The following is a 16,775-nucleotide window of genomic DNA, read 5'->3' on the forward strand; positions in this document are numbered from 1 at the left end:
TTCACCTTTTTAGTGCCCCCCTCACACCACTACATCTCTTATGCACCCATTTCTGACATCCTATACACAATACCGAGTTAGCCTTCACTCTCCTGTCACATACCCCACAGGGGTCTATTTTACTTATCACTCGCTCCCCACCTTCCCCACTCACCATTACCTTCGTTTTACCAATATTAACTTTTAACCCTTTTTTTTCAATAACACTTTTCCATCTGTCAAATTTTAACTGCAATTCTTCCATGCTATCAGCCATCAAGACTAAATCATCTGCATACAAAATCTCAAACAACAACCCCTCCATTATGTTTTCACACACAACATCCATCACATTTGCAAACAGAAACGGTGGTAACACTGATCCTTGATGCACTCCTACCTTAACACTAAAAGCGTCCGACATCCCCCTTCCAACCCTCACCTTTGTCTTTGCCCCTTCATACAGCTGCATCACAGCTTTTACAAGTCTCTCATTCACTCCTTTCTTCCTCAACGCCCATTCAATGACCTTCCTCGGTACTCGATCAAAAGCCTTTTCTAGATCCACAAAACACATGTACAATCTTCGTTTCTTCTTTCTATAATTCTTCTGCAACATTCTCACCATGAACAACACATCCACCGTTCCCCTACCAGGCATAAACCCACACTGCATTTCATTAACTGTCACCATATTTCTCAACCTCCTCTCAAGCACCCTCTCCACTACCTTCATTCCGTGCTCTAGCAATTTCACACCCCTATATGACCCACAATCTCTCACATCTCCTTTGCCCTTATACAACGGCACCAACACACTGTGTCGCCAATCCTCAGGTATACCTTCATCATCAAACATACTGTTAGCAATTCTCATCATAACTTCAATTCCTATCACCCCACTCGCTTTTATATGTTCTGCCGCCACTTCCGAAACCCCTGTCGCCTTACCTAGTTTCATTTCTCTAACTGCTTTCACTTCTTCCTCCATCGTCACCTTCTTTATAGGTCCGTGTGTGACTGCGGATTCCACATCCAATTATGAATACACAAATAATACAAAATAGTGTACACACAGAAATTGAAATTTCTGCAAACACAATCGAATAAAATTCTATGAAAAAAATTTTACTTTCATACTTTGCAAACACACACACACAGACACACACAGACAAAACACACAATACAAACATAAAGAAATAAATCAATCGCCATAAGAACAGATACAAAATATTAATATTAAAACGTAACACTCTAACGTAACGTATCAATCGCCATAAGAACAGATACAAAATATTAATATTAAAACGAATCAATTTTATTGGATAAGTTTATACTTAAATTTTACTAAACATTTATATATTCATATAAACAAAAATTTTATAGATAAAAATAGATTAATACAAAAAACAAATAAGTTAATAATAATATAAATAAACCAATAAAAAAATCAACAAAAACAAACAAATTGCTAAAACACAAAATATTACACACACACACACACACACACACACACACACACACACACACACACACACACACACACACACACACACACACACACACACATACACACACACACACACACATACACACACACACACACACATACACACACACACACACATACATACATACATACATACATACATATATACATACATACATGCATACATACATACATACATACAATACAAAGATACAAACACTGCTGTTGAACAACGCTCGGCAGCTGCTGCTGCAGCAGCAGTTGCAGCGGTAGCCACATCATTAAAACATAGCATGATAAGGTAAAATATTTGTCTTGATAAGACGCCCGCTCGTATTGAAAAATGTCCTCATCAACACAGAACTTCATATGTTTCGACTCGTAAATAATAATACAAATAAATATAAATAAAGAAATAAAATAAAGTGAAAAACAAATATCATATTCTTTCTCTCTCTTTCCTCTCTCTCGTTCATTTTGTCATTTCTTCTTTTTCTCATATATTTATATACACAACACAGGTATATCTTCGTAACAAGAAATCCCAACAAAATGCACCTACATACTAAATATAAATACAAATAAATTATGAAAAAATTGTAAAAACGCATTTTCCCCATAAAAGGTTCAGAGTTATTTCCAACCAGACACATTAAACAAATATAAAAAGCATGAAAGCAATCATACACCACATCAATGATTGTTATAAGTAGATAGGTAGGTAGGTTGGTGCTTATATTTTGTAAAGTAAGAAGCAATGGAAAGCAGTGTCTCAACATGGGACATTTCATTTGCGAAGAGATTCCAGATGCAATAAGTGCTTTATGTGTTGACTCACACCTATTCACATGTGCTCTTTGTCTCTTGTTGATTATGTACAAAAATTCACACACACACACACACCCACATACATACACACACAAACATACATACACACACACGCGCGCGTTCACTTGAAATACAGACACACCAAACACACACACAGACATACACAAATATAAAGATGGATATATAAATTGGAATATATATTAAAGACACATAAGCGATATCTCCATAAAGCATATAAACCATAAATGATAAACGAACGAATGAACAAACAAATGAATGAACAAACGAATGAATGAATAAACGAGTAAAAGAACAAACGAAAACAAGAACGAACGAACGAAAGAACAAACAAACGAATAAATAATAAATGAATTCACTTATGTGCGAACGGCAAGCAGCGTTACATTTGAGTCAAATCAAAACCTACATTATGCACTCCTGCTTTTAAATGCATAATTCTCTGGCACTCCACTTACGACGCGAAAATAATCATTTTTTTTATTACAGCATTTCTTTATTACTACTGCTTCTACTCGTCATAGTATATATAGGCTTTGTAGTAAAGACTGCAGTAAAACTCTAGAGCCAGTAGCATCAAAACTGTTACTTCTATAATGGTTTACCTCTTATTACTATGTCCGGTGTTGAAGTCATTTAATTACAATACAATTGCTAATAGCATAGTATATCATTATTATTAGTTGTTGTTGTAGAAGTAACAGCAACAACTGCAACAGTAGATGTAGTAGTAGTAGCATAGTAGTAGCAGCAGCAGCAGTAGTAGTAGTAGTAGTAGTAGTAGTAGTAGTAGTAGTAGTAGTAGTAGTAGTAGTAGTAGCAGCAGCAGAAGTAGTAGTAGAAGTAGTAGCAGCAGCAGAAGTAGTAGTAGAAGTAGTAGTAGCATTAGTAGAAGCAAGAGTAATGCATATTTTATTTGTCACCGTGAATAAACGCGAATCCCAATTCTTAAAAATTATTCTAGATGTAGTTTTAACTAGTTTGTTATATTCAAGGTGTGTTGGGAGAAAAATTATACTGTTAATAAACACAATAATGGAAATTATAAAACTAAAAGTTTAAATAATATAATTCAACGAAATAATTTATTTACAAAAGCATTTAGGCTATTTTTTCTAACATTTTATTTTAACACGTGAAACAGTTACTCAGTAGTAAAATGTTAGTATAAACAAAAATTTTTAATACTACTACTTGCTACTACTACTCTTACTACTACTACCACTACTACTACTACTACTACTACTACTATCATTACTTCTAATACCAAATACCACTACTATCACTACTACTATTACCACACCACCACTACAACAACAACAACTCCTACTACTACTTTTACTACTACTACAACTACTACTTTTACTACCACTACTACTACTACTTTTACTACTACTCCTGCTACAACTACTAATATTACTACCACTACTACTACTACTAGCACTACTACTAAAACTACAACAGCCACTAAAACTATTATTACAAGCAGTGAAATGACTACAGCTAAAAATACTACGGTGGCAATTTTTACTACAATGACGTCAGTCACTCTTCTCGGAGCTTCACGTAACCTCATTGTCAAAATTCGTTCGTTCGTTATTGAGTTTCGGGGTTACACTTTGTCAATGTTATGACGGAAAAGGTGGTGAAGATGAGGATGAAGATGACGGAAGGAATGAGGATGATGATGAGAAAGATGATTGAAAGATGATGGAGAAAGGAAAATGATGAGGATAGAGATGATGATGACGTGTTGCAGATGAATGAAAAGATGGACTTGATGAATGTGACGTTGTGATGATGTTAGTGGCGCGATGGAGTCAACGAAATAATAGGAAATAAAAGAATGATGGAAAATAAGATGATACGATGAAGAAGATGATGATAACATAATGAAGATGATGACGAAAATGATGATGAAGATGATGATGAAAATAACAACAAAGGGACTATGATCGCTGTAACATTGATGATGGCGATATAGCTGACATCGAATGATGAAGATGATATTAACAAAATCCTAGTCTTCATAACTGATAATATGATGATGAAGAGGATGATGATGAAGACTATGAGTTAAGAGAATCACTCTGGTTTTACTTTAATTTCACTTCAATGACAATTAATTAGAAAACCACTCAAAATAAATCGATCAGATACAAAAATAAAGCAATTTCAACAGTTTCAGTAAATATTAATTCAAAATATTTTATTATTGTTATTAATAAATATAATAACGTCAACAACAACAACAAAAACAACAACAACATTAATAATAATAATAATAATACAAGATGTAATGAGGAAAAGAAATATAACAATTATTTTCTTTAATAATCAAAAAAGATAATTTAATTTTCAATTTACAAACCTTTCTGTAAGCCATGCCGAATGCCCAATAACGCAATTCTTTACTGATAAAAATGTGAATTCACTCTATATAATTATTAAATTGCAAATTAATTATAATTATTATAAAATTAGATATGTTGAGTTCAAAGATTGCTTTATATAAGTGTATCTACTGTTGATATGGTTGACAAATTGTATGGAAAATAATAATAGGCAAATAAAATGAATTTGTTTATATTGTATGTTGTTGGTTCGTTGTTGTACCTTTGTTTGTCGGATGATGTATCTGTCAATATTAATTTGCTTTTATTAATTTACGTTTAAATATTTTCTAGTCAATGCAATTAAACCTCATTCCCAGCAAACACTTTCAATAAATAACGCTTCTTAGAACAGGACAGCTCAGAATGTGATTGAAGATTTTTTTTTGATGTTTCGATTGAAAAAATAAAATTGTTATTATTTCTACATTAAGATGGGCAAGCCGATGTGATGTATAAATAGTTGGTTTGCTTCTTATTTATTCTATTCGAATGAATAATTACTTTTGTTAAAAACTATTTTGTGAACGAAACAACGTTTCGTTCAAGGTTATTTTCGACAGTTCGATTGTTTTTGGTGCTCGCGAATAGCGTTAAAAAATTACTGAATGTTAATATTTTCTTTATTATTTTAAATGTACACATACATATTTTCGTCCAGTTTAAAAACAAATTTCCACCGATATTTCTGAATAAATCCAAAATATTAATATTGTTGTTTAATAAATTTTTGGATGTATGTTTGAATCAGTGTTTGTTTTATAAGGGAGATCTCTATGGTCAGTATAAGGATATCTTGAATATGTAGAAAAGGTATGGATGTTGGAATGTATGCCCTGTCCTATCCATGCAACACATGTGAGATGTGTTCATACACCTGTAATATTGTTGTATGTGGGATCATTGAAATGAATGCGAGTGGTGTACATATCTTGTACGTACATATATTGAACACGTTACGTCACATAGTTTGGGAGCGTATGCGTGTGTTATAGAGACTTGCATGTATGTAACAGATATTTATGGCTTGCCTTCCGCCGAAGCCGTCATCATTTCCATTCTGAAATGTTTTTTCCACACCTTTCAAAGAAAAGTATATCTTTGTTTTGCTAAAAAATAAATTAACAAACTAATAATTCAAAAGCAATATTCGAAAACAAAATTGTTTGTTTTTATTTCACGAACAGTTTTACAAATTGTGTCTCATTTGAAAAAAAAGGTGCTCATTCATCTGTTTAATAATAAAAGTGTTAAAATTCAGTGCATTCTGGTGCGACTGTCACCAATCCAACTGTCTGCATTTGGTTCTTGAGGAAAACTGAAAAGGTAGGGCGAAGATGGATTAGGTGGAGTGGAAGGGAAAAAGATGAGACGCGTAAAAAATTTCATCAAACATCATTCGCCTTGAAATTATTTTCTAGGTTTTTTCTTATTTTCCCTACCTAAATATTGTTTTTAAGAATCAAAATAAAACTCATTGATGGCATGAAATATTTTGCTGAAGGTCGAAAACATTATAATTATACATCGGTCAGTGTACATTCGTATGAAGTTGCGATTATCATTATGAGGCAAAATAAAACATAATTTGGAAAAAATTATTAGTTTCAAGCAATCAGAAATTTTTTATCATAGTTTTATCTTTCCTCTCCCTCTCTCTCACACTCTCTTTCTCTCTCTTCCTCTCTCTGTCTTTCAATCTAACTCTCTACACATGCATTATGTACGTTACACTATTATGTAACATATATCAATAATAAATAAATTCGGAAGACATTTGTAAAAATAAGTTACACATCACATTCCATCAATACGAGCATGTTCAAAATAAAGGAACGCTATCACTAATGTGAATTTTCGCGTTTAAACGTTTGTATGTATGTATGATACATGCTGTGTTGAATGCGTGGATAAGTTTGTATGCATTGATGTGTTGTTGCGTGTGTATGTCCGCGTGCGTGCATGTGTTTGTGTTTACATACACCCTACATATGTTTATGTACATTTGAATGAAATCTCTCAATATAAATGCAATTGGACTGTAAGACTGTCAAACCCCCACCTATTGTTCTCGAGTTTAATAAAATAACGTCACAATTCCAGGAAATAGGAAAGGAACATGAATAAATAAATAAATTGGAGAAGACGGAGCAGCCGAAAGATGGATGTATGAATGAATGAACGTATAATGGAATGGAAGAAAAAAAGAAAAAAATGAAAAGATGAAATGAATGAGTGCATGCATGCATGCAAGCATGAATGAATGAATGAATGTATGTATGTGTGAATAAATGAATGAATGAATGTATGAATAAATGATTGAAGGATCAAATAAGTCAATTAATAAATGAAAAAACGGTTCAAAAATGAAAAAATAAATGAACGATCGACAAACGAATGAATGAAAAACACGAATGAACGAATGGATTACGAACGAACTGAAATATTAAAAAAACGATAGCTAGGTATAAAGATGTAATTACAGATGAAAGGTTGGTTTGAATGGTTTTCAGTAAAGGTATTTTATGATTTGGCATTTCAGATGCTATATAAATGAATCATTATACAATGTATGGGTTACTAAATGCTCGGAAATCTATATTTTGAAAACAGAAAACAAATGAACATAAACAAAACATAAGACATGCCTACATATAATATTCAAGCATTTCCATTGACGTTCAACTGTAACAGTGTATCCGTGTGGATCGAACCTGTGCTGGCTGAAGGGCTGTCTAATAAATAAGAAATCTTCAAATATCAAGATATAATTAATAATGGAAATGTTCATTCCTCTGTGTACGTGTGAGTGCATTTCAATTGTATACTCAAAGACGTTACAGTACGTGCATTTTCATACAATAAACCTATATCTTGCAATTTTACATGTTATGTTATATTATTCTAAGCTCGTTCATCGTACAAACAATCCCCATCAGAAAACATTGACACTTGTGAGTTGGAACATTTAATACATCAGTCACGTGTGACCATGCGATCATGTGACCATGTGGCCACGTGATCTTGTGGCGGCAAAAAGCTTTTGAGTCCTTTTTTACATTCAAAGATTTTTTTGAAAAGGACATTCCAATTAAATGTCTGAATGACAATTTGTTTTGGAGTAAAGCACGTCCAGTTTAAGAAAAAAAATTAAATTCACATTATACAGAAGAAGGTTGAACTGAATTCTAAAAAAATTTGTAAAAGTATTTTATCCCAATGCATTAAAAATAAGAATTCTACAAGAACAAAACTGAACCATGAATTGACAGTGCAAACAAACAATGCAAAAACAAAACACCCGAAAGTTGGTTAAAAGTAGTCGAAAAGTTATAAAAATAACATTTGAAGAGTAAGTGGAAAAAAAACCGTGAAAATGGTGAAAAAATCCTTTGCGATGACTTGGACAAGTGTTAACGATCGTGCCAAAGAAGAAGAAAATGACATTGTTAGGTGTTTTTTTCTTTATTGCTTCAGTAAAACTATACGCTGGTCTGTATTCTTTGGCAAATATTTGTCTACGTCTGTTTGTTTTTTGTATCTGTGAGTGTGTGTGAGCAAGAGTTTATATTAGTTTTGTATTTTTTGTATATGTTGTTCAGTTTGACGTTTTTGAAAATCAGATGTCAATGTCAAGAAGAATTTCATTAATACAATAACAATAATTGTTTCCGAACTTGTTCACATTTGAAACAATCGTGTTTGCGTGTTTGTTTGTTTTTTAAAATAATGTTGAATTTAAAAAAATGAATTCATTTAAAAATATCAAAAGATTAAAAATGATCTGTTGCAGAGTGAGAAGATGCTTCAAAGGAGAGGCAGGCAGATGAGCAATCAGGCAGAGAAACAAAAACTAAGCTGTTGGTGGCCAGGTTAAACATAAATATGAAAGCAGATAGAAACAAACATCTGGAACATTTTTTAGAAGTTTTCAGCGCCTTTATGGGATCGTTTCCAGGAAATTGAATTGCAAATTGACCAACTGTTATTAACGAGTTTAAATTACTTCCACTAGATTACCAGCCACTCTTTCGATTTGGCATTCCATTCATTAGTTACGCTGGTTTCCATTTCACATTTTGTGAGCTCATTCAAATTGAAGCATACGTGTTTGTTGAGGCGACGTGGGGAGGTAAATTATTTGTTTAAAATTTATCCGTATTATTTCGGGAACAAATTTTAATATTAATTTGAATAATAATTATAACGATGATATTTTTATAATTTGAAATAATCGGTTTTAACAAAAAAAAAACAGACAAAAACAAAACAATCGGATATCAAATCATAGATCACAATTATAGTTACAAATGATGGATCATAGCAACAAGGAAACTTCATTATAAAAATAAAAATCAATCAAAGTTAGATTCCTTTACTAAAAATTATATGTTAAACAGCTTTAATGTTCTAAATTGGATACAAAAACTTATAAAGATTGCCATAATGATGAAGATTCCGTTTGTGGTTGATGATGACGATCTTCCAATTTTATCTGTGTAATAAATTAAAAATATTAGAAAAAATCATTAAAAAGTTTGTAATATTTGTAAAACTAAGCAAAAACTTTCTTGCTCATAAAATTGTTTCAAAATTTTATTTTAAGAAAGAAGAAGGAAAATGAAAGAGCACGCTCACCTGGTTCAACCGTCATTTCGCGACTTGCATCTCCGGCATCATTTTTTGCTTCGCATCTAATCCAGGTGGAACCGACAATTAAATTTGGAGAGATGGTTTTTAACTGGGAGGCGTCTTTTGAAGCCGGTATTATAACAGTTCTAGTGAGTTCTTTATTAATATAGTGGCCAGTACCAAAATGTTTAACATCGGTCAAATGAATGGTAATATCAGGTCCCGGATCTCCGGTCGAGGAGCAATTAAATTCGATCCTGTTCAAACGTGACAGTTTTGAAATTTCAGGAATGGACGGCTTTTGACAGGTGAATAAATGGTCTGGAGCAGTTCGGATGGCGCTGTTGTTGCTGTTCTGGCATCTCATCTTGTCATCATCCAGTATTTTGTTGTCGTCTAATTGGTTGAGAAAGTTTTTCAGCCATTTCATGTGACAGTTGCAGTGATATTTATTAAATCCCAAATGCAGTTTGTTCACTGTTTGAAACAACGTCTCAGCCGATTCGGAAATTATTTGCATCCTGTTGTGATCGAGACGAAGATCATTCAGACTCTTCAGTGTTTGAGTCATGTGGGTCCAGTTCAGACTTGTTAAGAAATTGTTTCCTATATCAAGAACTTCTAAATTTTTAAATGGCGTGTAGAATGAGGGCGCAAACGATTTCAACCAGTTCCCTCTTAAAATTAATGTTTTCAAGTTAGTAATCATCAAATTAGAGTCGATAGGTGGTGTCGGTAGAGTAAAATTTTGTTTTGAATTTTCAACCGTCAAATGACTAACTTGCGAGTTGGCGTTATAAACGAAGTTGAAACTGTTGGTAGACAGATATCGGTTATCTTTCATTGTTAAATCCTTCAATTTATAATTTTCAGAGAAAGCATCGTAACTGATTTCATGCACTTCAGACTGGCCAACGTACAAACATTCCAACTTCGAAAATTTGTTGAAATGCGTTTTCTGCCAGGTGAATTTGAAGTTGAACTCTTTCAATGAGAGATAGATAACATCCTTCGGAATGACGTTGGGCAAGAGAGGTACTGGTCTGTTTCTGCCGGTGCAGTAGGCCACCACACCCTCCACCATCAATGAATTGCATCCTTTTCTTTCATATTCTACTCGACATACCTCAAAGCAGTAGGTCAGCTCCAGAAATAATATAGACGTTAAAATTATAAAAATGTAACAAATATTTTTTCTCATTTTTCAACAAGTTTAAATGAACTTAGAAACTGCACGAGAGAACTCATAAATAAAAAACTAAAATGTAAACAGATCTTTTTACTGCAGAGACAGCGAGTGAACAAACTGATCAGAATCCATGAAAATTAACATCAGCAAGGTCGGTCAACACCAACAACAACATGGAAGCCAGCAAGCCAGCATGCTCACATTCGCACACGCTCATGCGCCATTATAGACTATTTATTTACCTGAATGGAAAAGATATATACATATATAACATTTGATACGTATTCAACTTTATAATTAAATCAAATAAACATCGGCACATACACTGGCAAGTAAGCAATTTAATTAATTCAATTAATTCCGACCATCAGCGGAGCCAAACGAGTGAACGAACATCGTCTAAATGAGATAGCACGGATCAATCGACTTTCAATTGCATTGAATAAATTTATTCAACCTCCCCTAACCTAACACTTATTTATCTCTCACGTCCGAATCAAAGATGAGATTTTTTGATGACTACTGCTGCTACTATCGTTACCACTACGGCTATTACTCACCTTGATGCAGTCAATTATAATCTGCTAAACACAAATTTTTAAAACTGCAAATTCTTCAAACATTTTACCATAGATGTCTCGATGTAATAATAGGCTATTACATCGGGATGTCTATGCATTTTACATATTTAAATTCCCAGTGTAGAAAATCAAATTTACACGGACACACGCATACAGACAAAACGACAGGCAAGAGGTAAAAAACGAGCTAGCTAGTGACGTAATTAATAGATAGACCTACGAACTATCTCATCCAAGTAGTCTCTGTTGGCTGCCTGCTGGATTGAATGATTCTCAACTAAACTACTGAATTAAACTAAAACATTCATTAAATTAGGTTTAGTCTCAATAAATTCAAACACGTTAAAACAGTAAGTTAGTATCTGTACTTAGTAGTTGTATATATATATATATATATGTGTGTGTGTGTGCGCGCGCATGTGTGAGAGATTGTGTTATGGCTCAAATGCAAGCACTGCATTGCAATCCTAAACTTAAACAATTCAGCTATCGACACCTAATAACGTAGTTTATGTTGTAACGGTGAATAGGACAAGATCACATAATAATAAATATAATAATAAAAAACCACCAACGACAAACAACAATAATAATAATACGATAACAACGGTAATTGTAATAATAATAATATTAATATACCTATGAATAAATTTATACTGTATTATAGCGAAAGGTTTGGAGTAGAAAAATAATAATTATTATTATAGTTAAAATTAAATGCAATAATAATAACATAATTGATAAAGCATTAACAGAAAATTACCATTCATGAAAAATAAATAAATAGGAAAAAACAAGAAATAAGAATGTTAAGAGATTAGCTTCACAACCTACTGTGAAATTAGTGAATCAATGAAAAAATTTGTGACTCACATTATATACATATATATAATACTAAATATGGAAAACTATTTCTCCAATTAGAAACAAAAATAATTTAATGATAATATAAATAATGATAATAATAATAATAAACTCAATTACAACAAATATATATGATAAATTAATTAATTAAAGTCAGGTGGAAAAATAACTGAAAAACAATTAAAAATATCAACACTAATAATAATAATATAATAATAAATTAAATGATTGTCATATCAGGGGGATATTCCATCACATCAGAAGTTAGGCGCTTTTTAATGATGTGGATTTTCTTATTGGAGGCCGTCAATAGGTAGATGCAGCTCTCCAAGTAAACTATGATAGAAAAAAAGTTCACTTTAAGAAAAAGAGCTTGAATATTTTTAATAAAAGTTATTGCCTTATATTGAAAATAAATAGAATATTACCAGATGATAGTAAATTAATTCATATAAAATTAATTGTAATATAATATATTATATAGATCATAAAATATGACAATGAAAATGATGATTATTTCTAATTAGGAAATATTTGGCAACCTGAAACTCGTTTAAAGTTAGACGCCTTTAAATCAGGGTCTGACTCTAGAAGGGACATGGCGTGTTTCATTATGCTGTGAAAACGAAAGGCCAGATTCTTATCGTTGCTTAATTGACCAGAAGACTTTAAAAATTTTTAAAAATATTTAATTTTGATTTTTCAATAAAAAAAGAATAAATTACAAGTTATCATTATTTATAATTTATATAATAATTTTAAGGCAGCGTAAATAAATTTTTTTATGTTTTAAAATTGTGTGTGTAGTAAAAATGCTAATGTTTAATTAATTTAATTAAATTTTAATGTTGTTAAAATAATGAAATTTAACCAAATATTTTTACATTGAGAATTATACCATCGTCTGATATAACCATGTTTCCTAGCACATCTGGATTCTGCATGTCACAACCTAACTAACTTCTAAAATTAAAAAATAGATAATTTTAAGTTAATACAATTTTGAAATATAATTTAAAATGAATTTTGTTATTTGAATTTCAAAATGAAAGAAATTAATTTTGAATCATGTGACACAAAAAATAATAAAGGCACGAATTTAAAATCGGATTAAAAATGAAATAAAAATTAAAAAAATTAGTCAGCCTTACTTGAAACGCTTTAACGATGAAATAAACTAAAATAAATGACGATTAAACTATTAAGTATTAATTATGAACTTTATTTAAATAGTTGAAGACCATTAATAAAGTTAAATTTACTTTTAAAAAAACATTGAGCTTAAAGTTTATGGAACAGTTTATGAAGTTCTTGTGTCAAAAATTTTGGATAAATCAAACGAAAATTTATTGAAATGTATAGATAAATTATTAGAAAAATCAAATGACAATCTGAAAAAATTATTGATGTTTCCAATAAAAACCTAGAAAAATTGTTTGAAAAGTCAGACCAGAATCTAATTCTAGTATTAGAAAAATGTAATGACAACCTGCGCAAAATAGTAGCCCATTCCGAGAGCCTTATGAGCAAGCTGTTCGAAACAACAATAATCAGAATGGAAGCTCTAAGTAATAGCTTCGAAAACGCCGTTAAGAGCATGTCCGATGCCGTGACTGGTAGTATGAAAGAACTTCACTCCGCTATGTCAACACTGGCCACCAGTGTTACTGATTGTCAAAAGCAGGTAACTAAACTTACTGAATCTCCCATGCTTGAGACAGTGACTAGGGCCCTTTGGTCAGTGGAGCAGGAAAGGAAAGATGAAGAACGTCGGTCTAAAAATGTTATCATTTCCGGTCTCGAGTTGCAGCCAGGATGTAACGACAAAGATATGGTTTTATCGTTATGCGAGAACCACCTCACGGTCAAGCCAACAATTGCTAGAACTCGCCGTATCGGAAACCACAGGTTATGTGTCACGCTAGACAATTCATCGGCAGCTGAGGACCTGATTGCCTCATCAAGGATCCTCCGCTCTTCTTCAACAACAAAAGGTATCTTCATCAACCCTGACTTTCCAAAAGGCAGGCCGAACAAGCCTTCTTGATCAGACAGGAGAGACGTCGCATCAGAACTACCAACAACAACTCTAAAAATGCCCAGCCCTTTCTTTCAGTCCTACAACAATAAACACATTCGTATAGCCTTGGCTAATGTTCGTAGCATTCAAAAGAAGCAAAATGATCTCAATTTATTTTTATCAGTTTACAGACCAGAAATATTTTCTGTTATAGAAACATGGCTTACTCCANATGATCCTGACAACTTATTTTTACCTAGCGGTTATTCTTTTGTTCGCAGAGATCGTGCAACACGTGGTGGCGGCGTGGCTTTCATCATCNATGACACTATTCAATACAAGATCGTTTTCATACATCCCAGTTCTCCCACATAGAAATAGTTTCAATTGATGTTTCCATTTCAAAGAAAAATTATCGCTTCATCTCGTACTATCGAAGTGGTGGTTTTGATAAATCAGCAGAGGAATATGCGTTTGATAGTGCAAGGTGCATCAAAGAACTTAGCAAGGGAGATGTGATTTGCTTGTTAGGTGATTTCAATCTCCCACTAATTAATTGGAATAATTATTCTGCACCAAATAACGTCATCTACAATACTTTTATCGAACTTTTCAATGAATTAGGTCTCTACCAACTTGTCGATCAACCAACTCGTGGAAATAACATTTTAGATTTGATCCTATCTGATGATTCCAGCCTACTTGTCGAGTTAGAGATTTCCTGTCCATTTTCTTCCAGTGATCACAACTGCCTTACCTTTCAAGTTAACTGCATCACTCATAACTCAACTGACAAATTCTCTAGCAATGATAACGACACTTCCTTTTATAATTACAACAGTGCAGACTTCACTAATATGAATGAATGCCTGAGGCTAATCAACTGGGACAATATTTTTCAGTACTGCTTCGACGTCAACACATGTTGGGACATTTTTGAGCGTTTGATAAACAATCATATGGCAACTTACATCCCTCGATCTTTTCTGAGAAGCAAAGAACACGAAATACAGGTTCCCTATCAACTTCGTCAGTCTTATAAAGTAAAACTTCACTACTGGAAAAAATGGAAACGAACTTCTTCACCGGATGATAAAGAGCAGTATTTGAATATGTCACGAAAATGTTCTGGCTTAGCAAACAGTTACAGAATAGTCAATGAACATAAACTGCTTTCTAAATGCAATGTCAGAAGTTTTTACCAGTATGTCAACAAAAAAATGCTATCGCGTCCCAATGTCAGTAGTTTAAAGTTAGATGACAATAGCGTGACCTATGACCCGCTGATAATGGCCAATGCATTCAACAAATATTTTTCTTCCGTATTTACACATGATAACAACTCCAATTGTTCCATACCTTGTCTAACCAACAACTTGTTAGAAGATATTTGTTTCACTCCCCATACAGTTTATACAACTCTGCGTAACTTAAAAAATTCAACCTCGGCTGGAACAGATGGTATACCGAATGTTGTCTTGAAGATGTGTGCATCTAACCTATCAGTTCCATTATGTCATATTTTTGATCTATCATTTAGAAATAACCAGCTACCAACTAAATGGAAATCTGCTATTGTTACTCCCATTCATAAAAAGGGTCCCACAAACCACCCCAGCAACTACCGACCTATTTCACTCTCGAGTTCATGTTGTAGAGCAATGGAAAAGATTATAAACAAAGTAATATTATCCTTTCTTTTAGAAAACAAACTAATTACGCATTTTCAACATGGTTTTCTACCTGGTAGATCAACCTGCACCAACTTAATGCAATTTTATAGCGACTGGATATCACTTCGTCAGAACAAAGAAGGCTGTGACACCATTTACCTCGATTTCCAAAAAGCTTTTGATTCTGTGTCACACTCGAAACTGGTCGGAAAATTGAGATCCTATGGAATAGCTGGTGATCTGCATGCCTGGCTGTCGGATTTCTTGTCTCAACGTTCCCAGCTTGTTAGAATTCAAAACAAATTATCCAATTCAGTATCGGTTACCAGTGGTGTCCCCCAAGGCAGTGTCTTGGGTCCAACTCTATTCATTGTCTTCATTAACTGCTCACAGTACTGAAACTTCTTTACTTAAAATACACAATGATATCCTTCTCTCTAGTGACAATAGTAATCTTACTCTTCTTCTTGCTCTTGACTTTTCTTCAGCTTTTGATACTGTTGACCATACTATTCTCTTGAGACTGCTGCATCTTTCTTTTAATATTACTGATTCTTGTCTATCTTGGTTTTCTTCTTATCTCTGTAATCGTTTTTCTTCTGTTGTTCTCAATAATTCTACTTCTAACTCCTCTACTCTTACTTTCGGGGTACCTTAGGGTTCTATCCTTGGCCCTCTTCTATTTATACTCTATACTTCTGAACTACTTCGTATTATTAATAACTTTTCTTTCTCTAGTCAACTATATGCTGATGATTCTTATATTTATACTTCTTTTCCTCCATCTAATCTCAATAGTGTTCTTCATAATTTATCTCTATGTCTTTCTTCGATTATCGCTTGGTCTGATTCTATGTGTCTTAAACTTAATCCTTCTAAGTTTGAATTAATTTGTTTTAATAAATCTAAACACTCAATTACTATTCCTCCTATTATCTTACCTGATTCTAAAACTCTTGATGTCTCTCATAAGTTTCGTAGTCTAGGTTTTATCTTTGATTCTACTATGTCTCTCTCTTCTCAGATTAATAGTGTTGCTAGAAGTTCTTACTTTCATCTACGTAGAATAAAAATCTTTTGCCTTTTCTTGATGATCCTACTCTTCTCCT

At 32.8% G+C, this 16,775-nt stretch overlaps 4 protein-coding genes across 4 annotated transcripts in view; 2 read left to right on the forward strand and 2 right to left on the reverse strand.

Annotated features, from left to right (window-relative positions):
• HELRODRAFT_162085 (hypothetical protein) overlaps positions 1-4,700 on the reverse strand; it is a gene marked incomplete at both ends in the record, with an annotated part of 15,637 nt that extends 10,937 nt beyond the window's left edge. Inside the window, one exon of the mRNA XM_009024400.1 lies at positions 4,686-4,700. Within this exon, the coding sequence (XP_009022648.1) occupies positions 4,686-4,700 (15 nt within the window). The remainder of the gene's footprint in view (positions 1-4,685) is intronic.
• A 3,383-nt stretch (positions 4,701-8,083) lies between these two features.
• HELRODRAFT_162086 (hypothetical protein) lies at positions 8,084-9,021 on the forward strand (the record flags this gene model as incomplete). Its single annotated transcript, XM_009024401.1, has 4 exons — positions 8,084-8,155; positions 8,480-8,579; positions 8,723-8,839; positions 8,966-9,021. 4 exons carry the CDS (start codon positions 8,084-8,086, stop codon positions 9,019-9,021), a joined length of 345 nt encoding a protein of 114 aa, XP_009022649.1.
• A 766-nt stretch (positions 9,022-9,787) lies between these two features.
• HELRODRAFT_143908 (hypothetical protein) lies at positions 9,788-10,045 on the reverse strand (the record flags this gene model as incomplete). The annotated part of the gene is made up of 1 exon (XM_009024402.1): positions 9,788-10,045. A coding segment is annotated over one exon (258 nt), but the record flags the coding sequence as incomplete, so codon positions are not given.
• Positions 10,046-13,528: 3,483 nt separating this feature from the next.
• HELRODRAFT_162088 (hypothetical protein) lies at positions 13,529-14,020 on the forward strand (the record flags this gene model as incomplete). Its single annotated transcript, XM_009024403.1, has 1 exon — positions 13,529-14,020. The coding sequence occupies one exon, from the start codon at positions 13,529-13,531 to the stop codon at positions 14,018-14,020; it is 492 nt and encodes a 163-aa protein (XP_009022651.1).
• Positions 14,021-16,775: the final 2,755 nt, after the last annotated feature.

Source organism: Helobdella robusta (genome assembly GCF_000326865.2).
Source record: "Helobdella robusta unplaced genomic scaffold HELROscaffold_4, whole genome shotgun sequence".
NCBI classification, from domain to species: Eukaryota; Metazoa; Annelida; class Clitellata; order Rhynchobdellida; family Glossiphoniidae; genus Helobdella; species Helobdella robusta.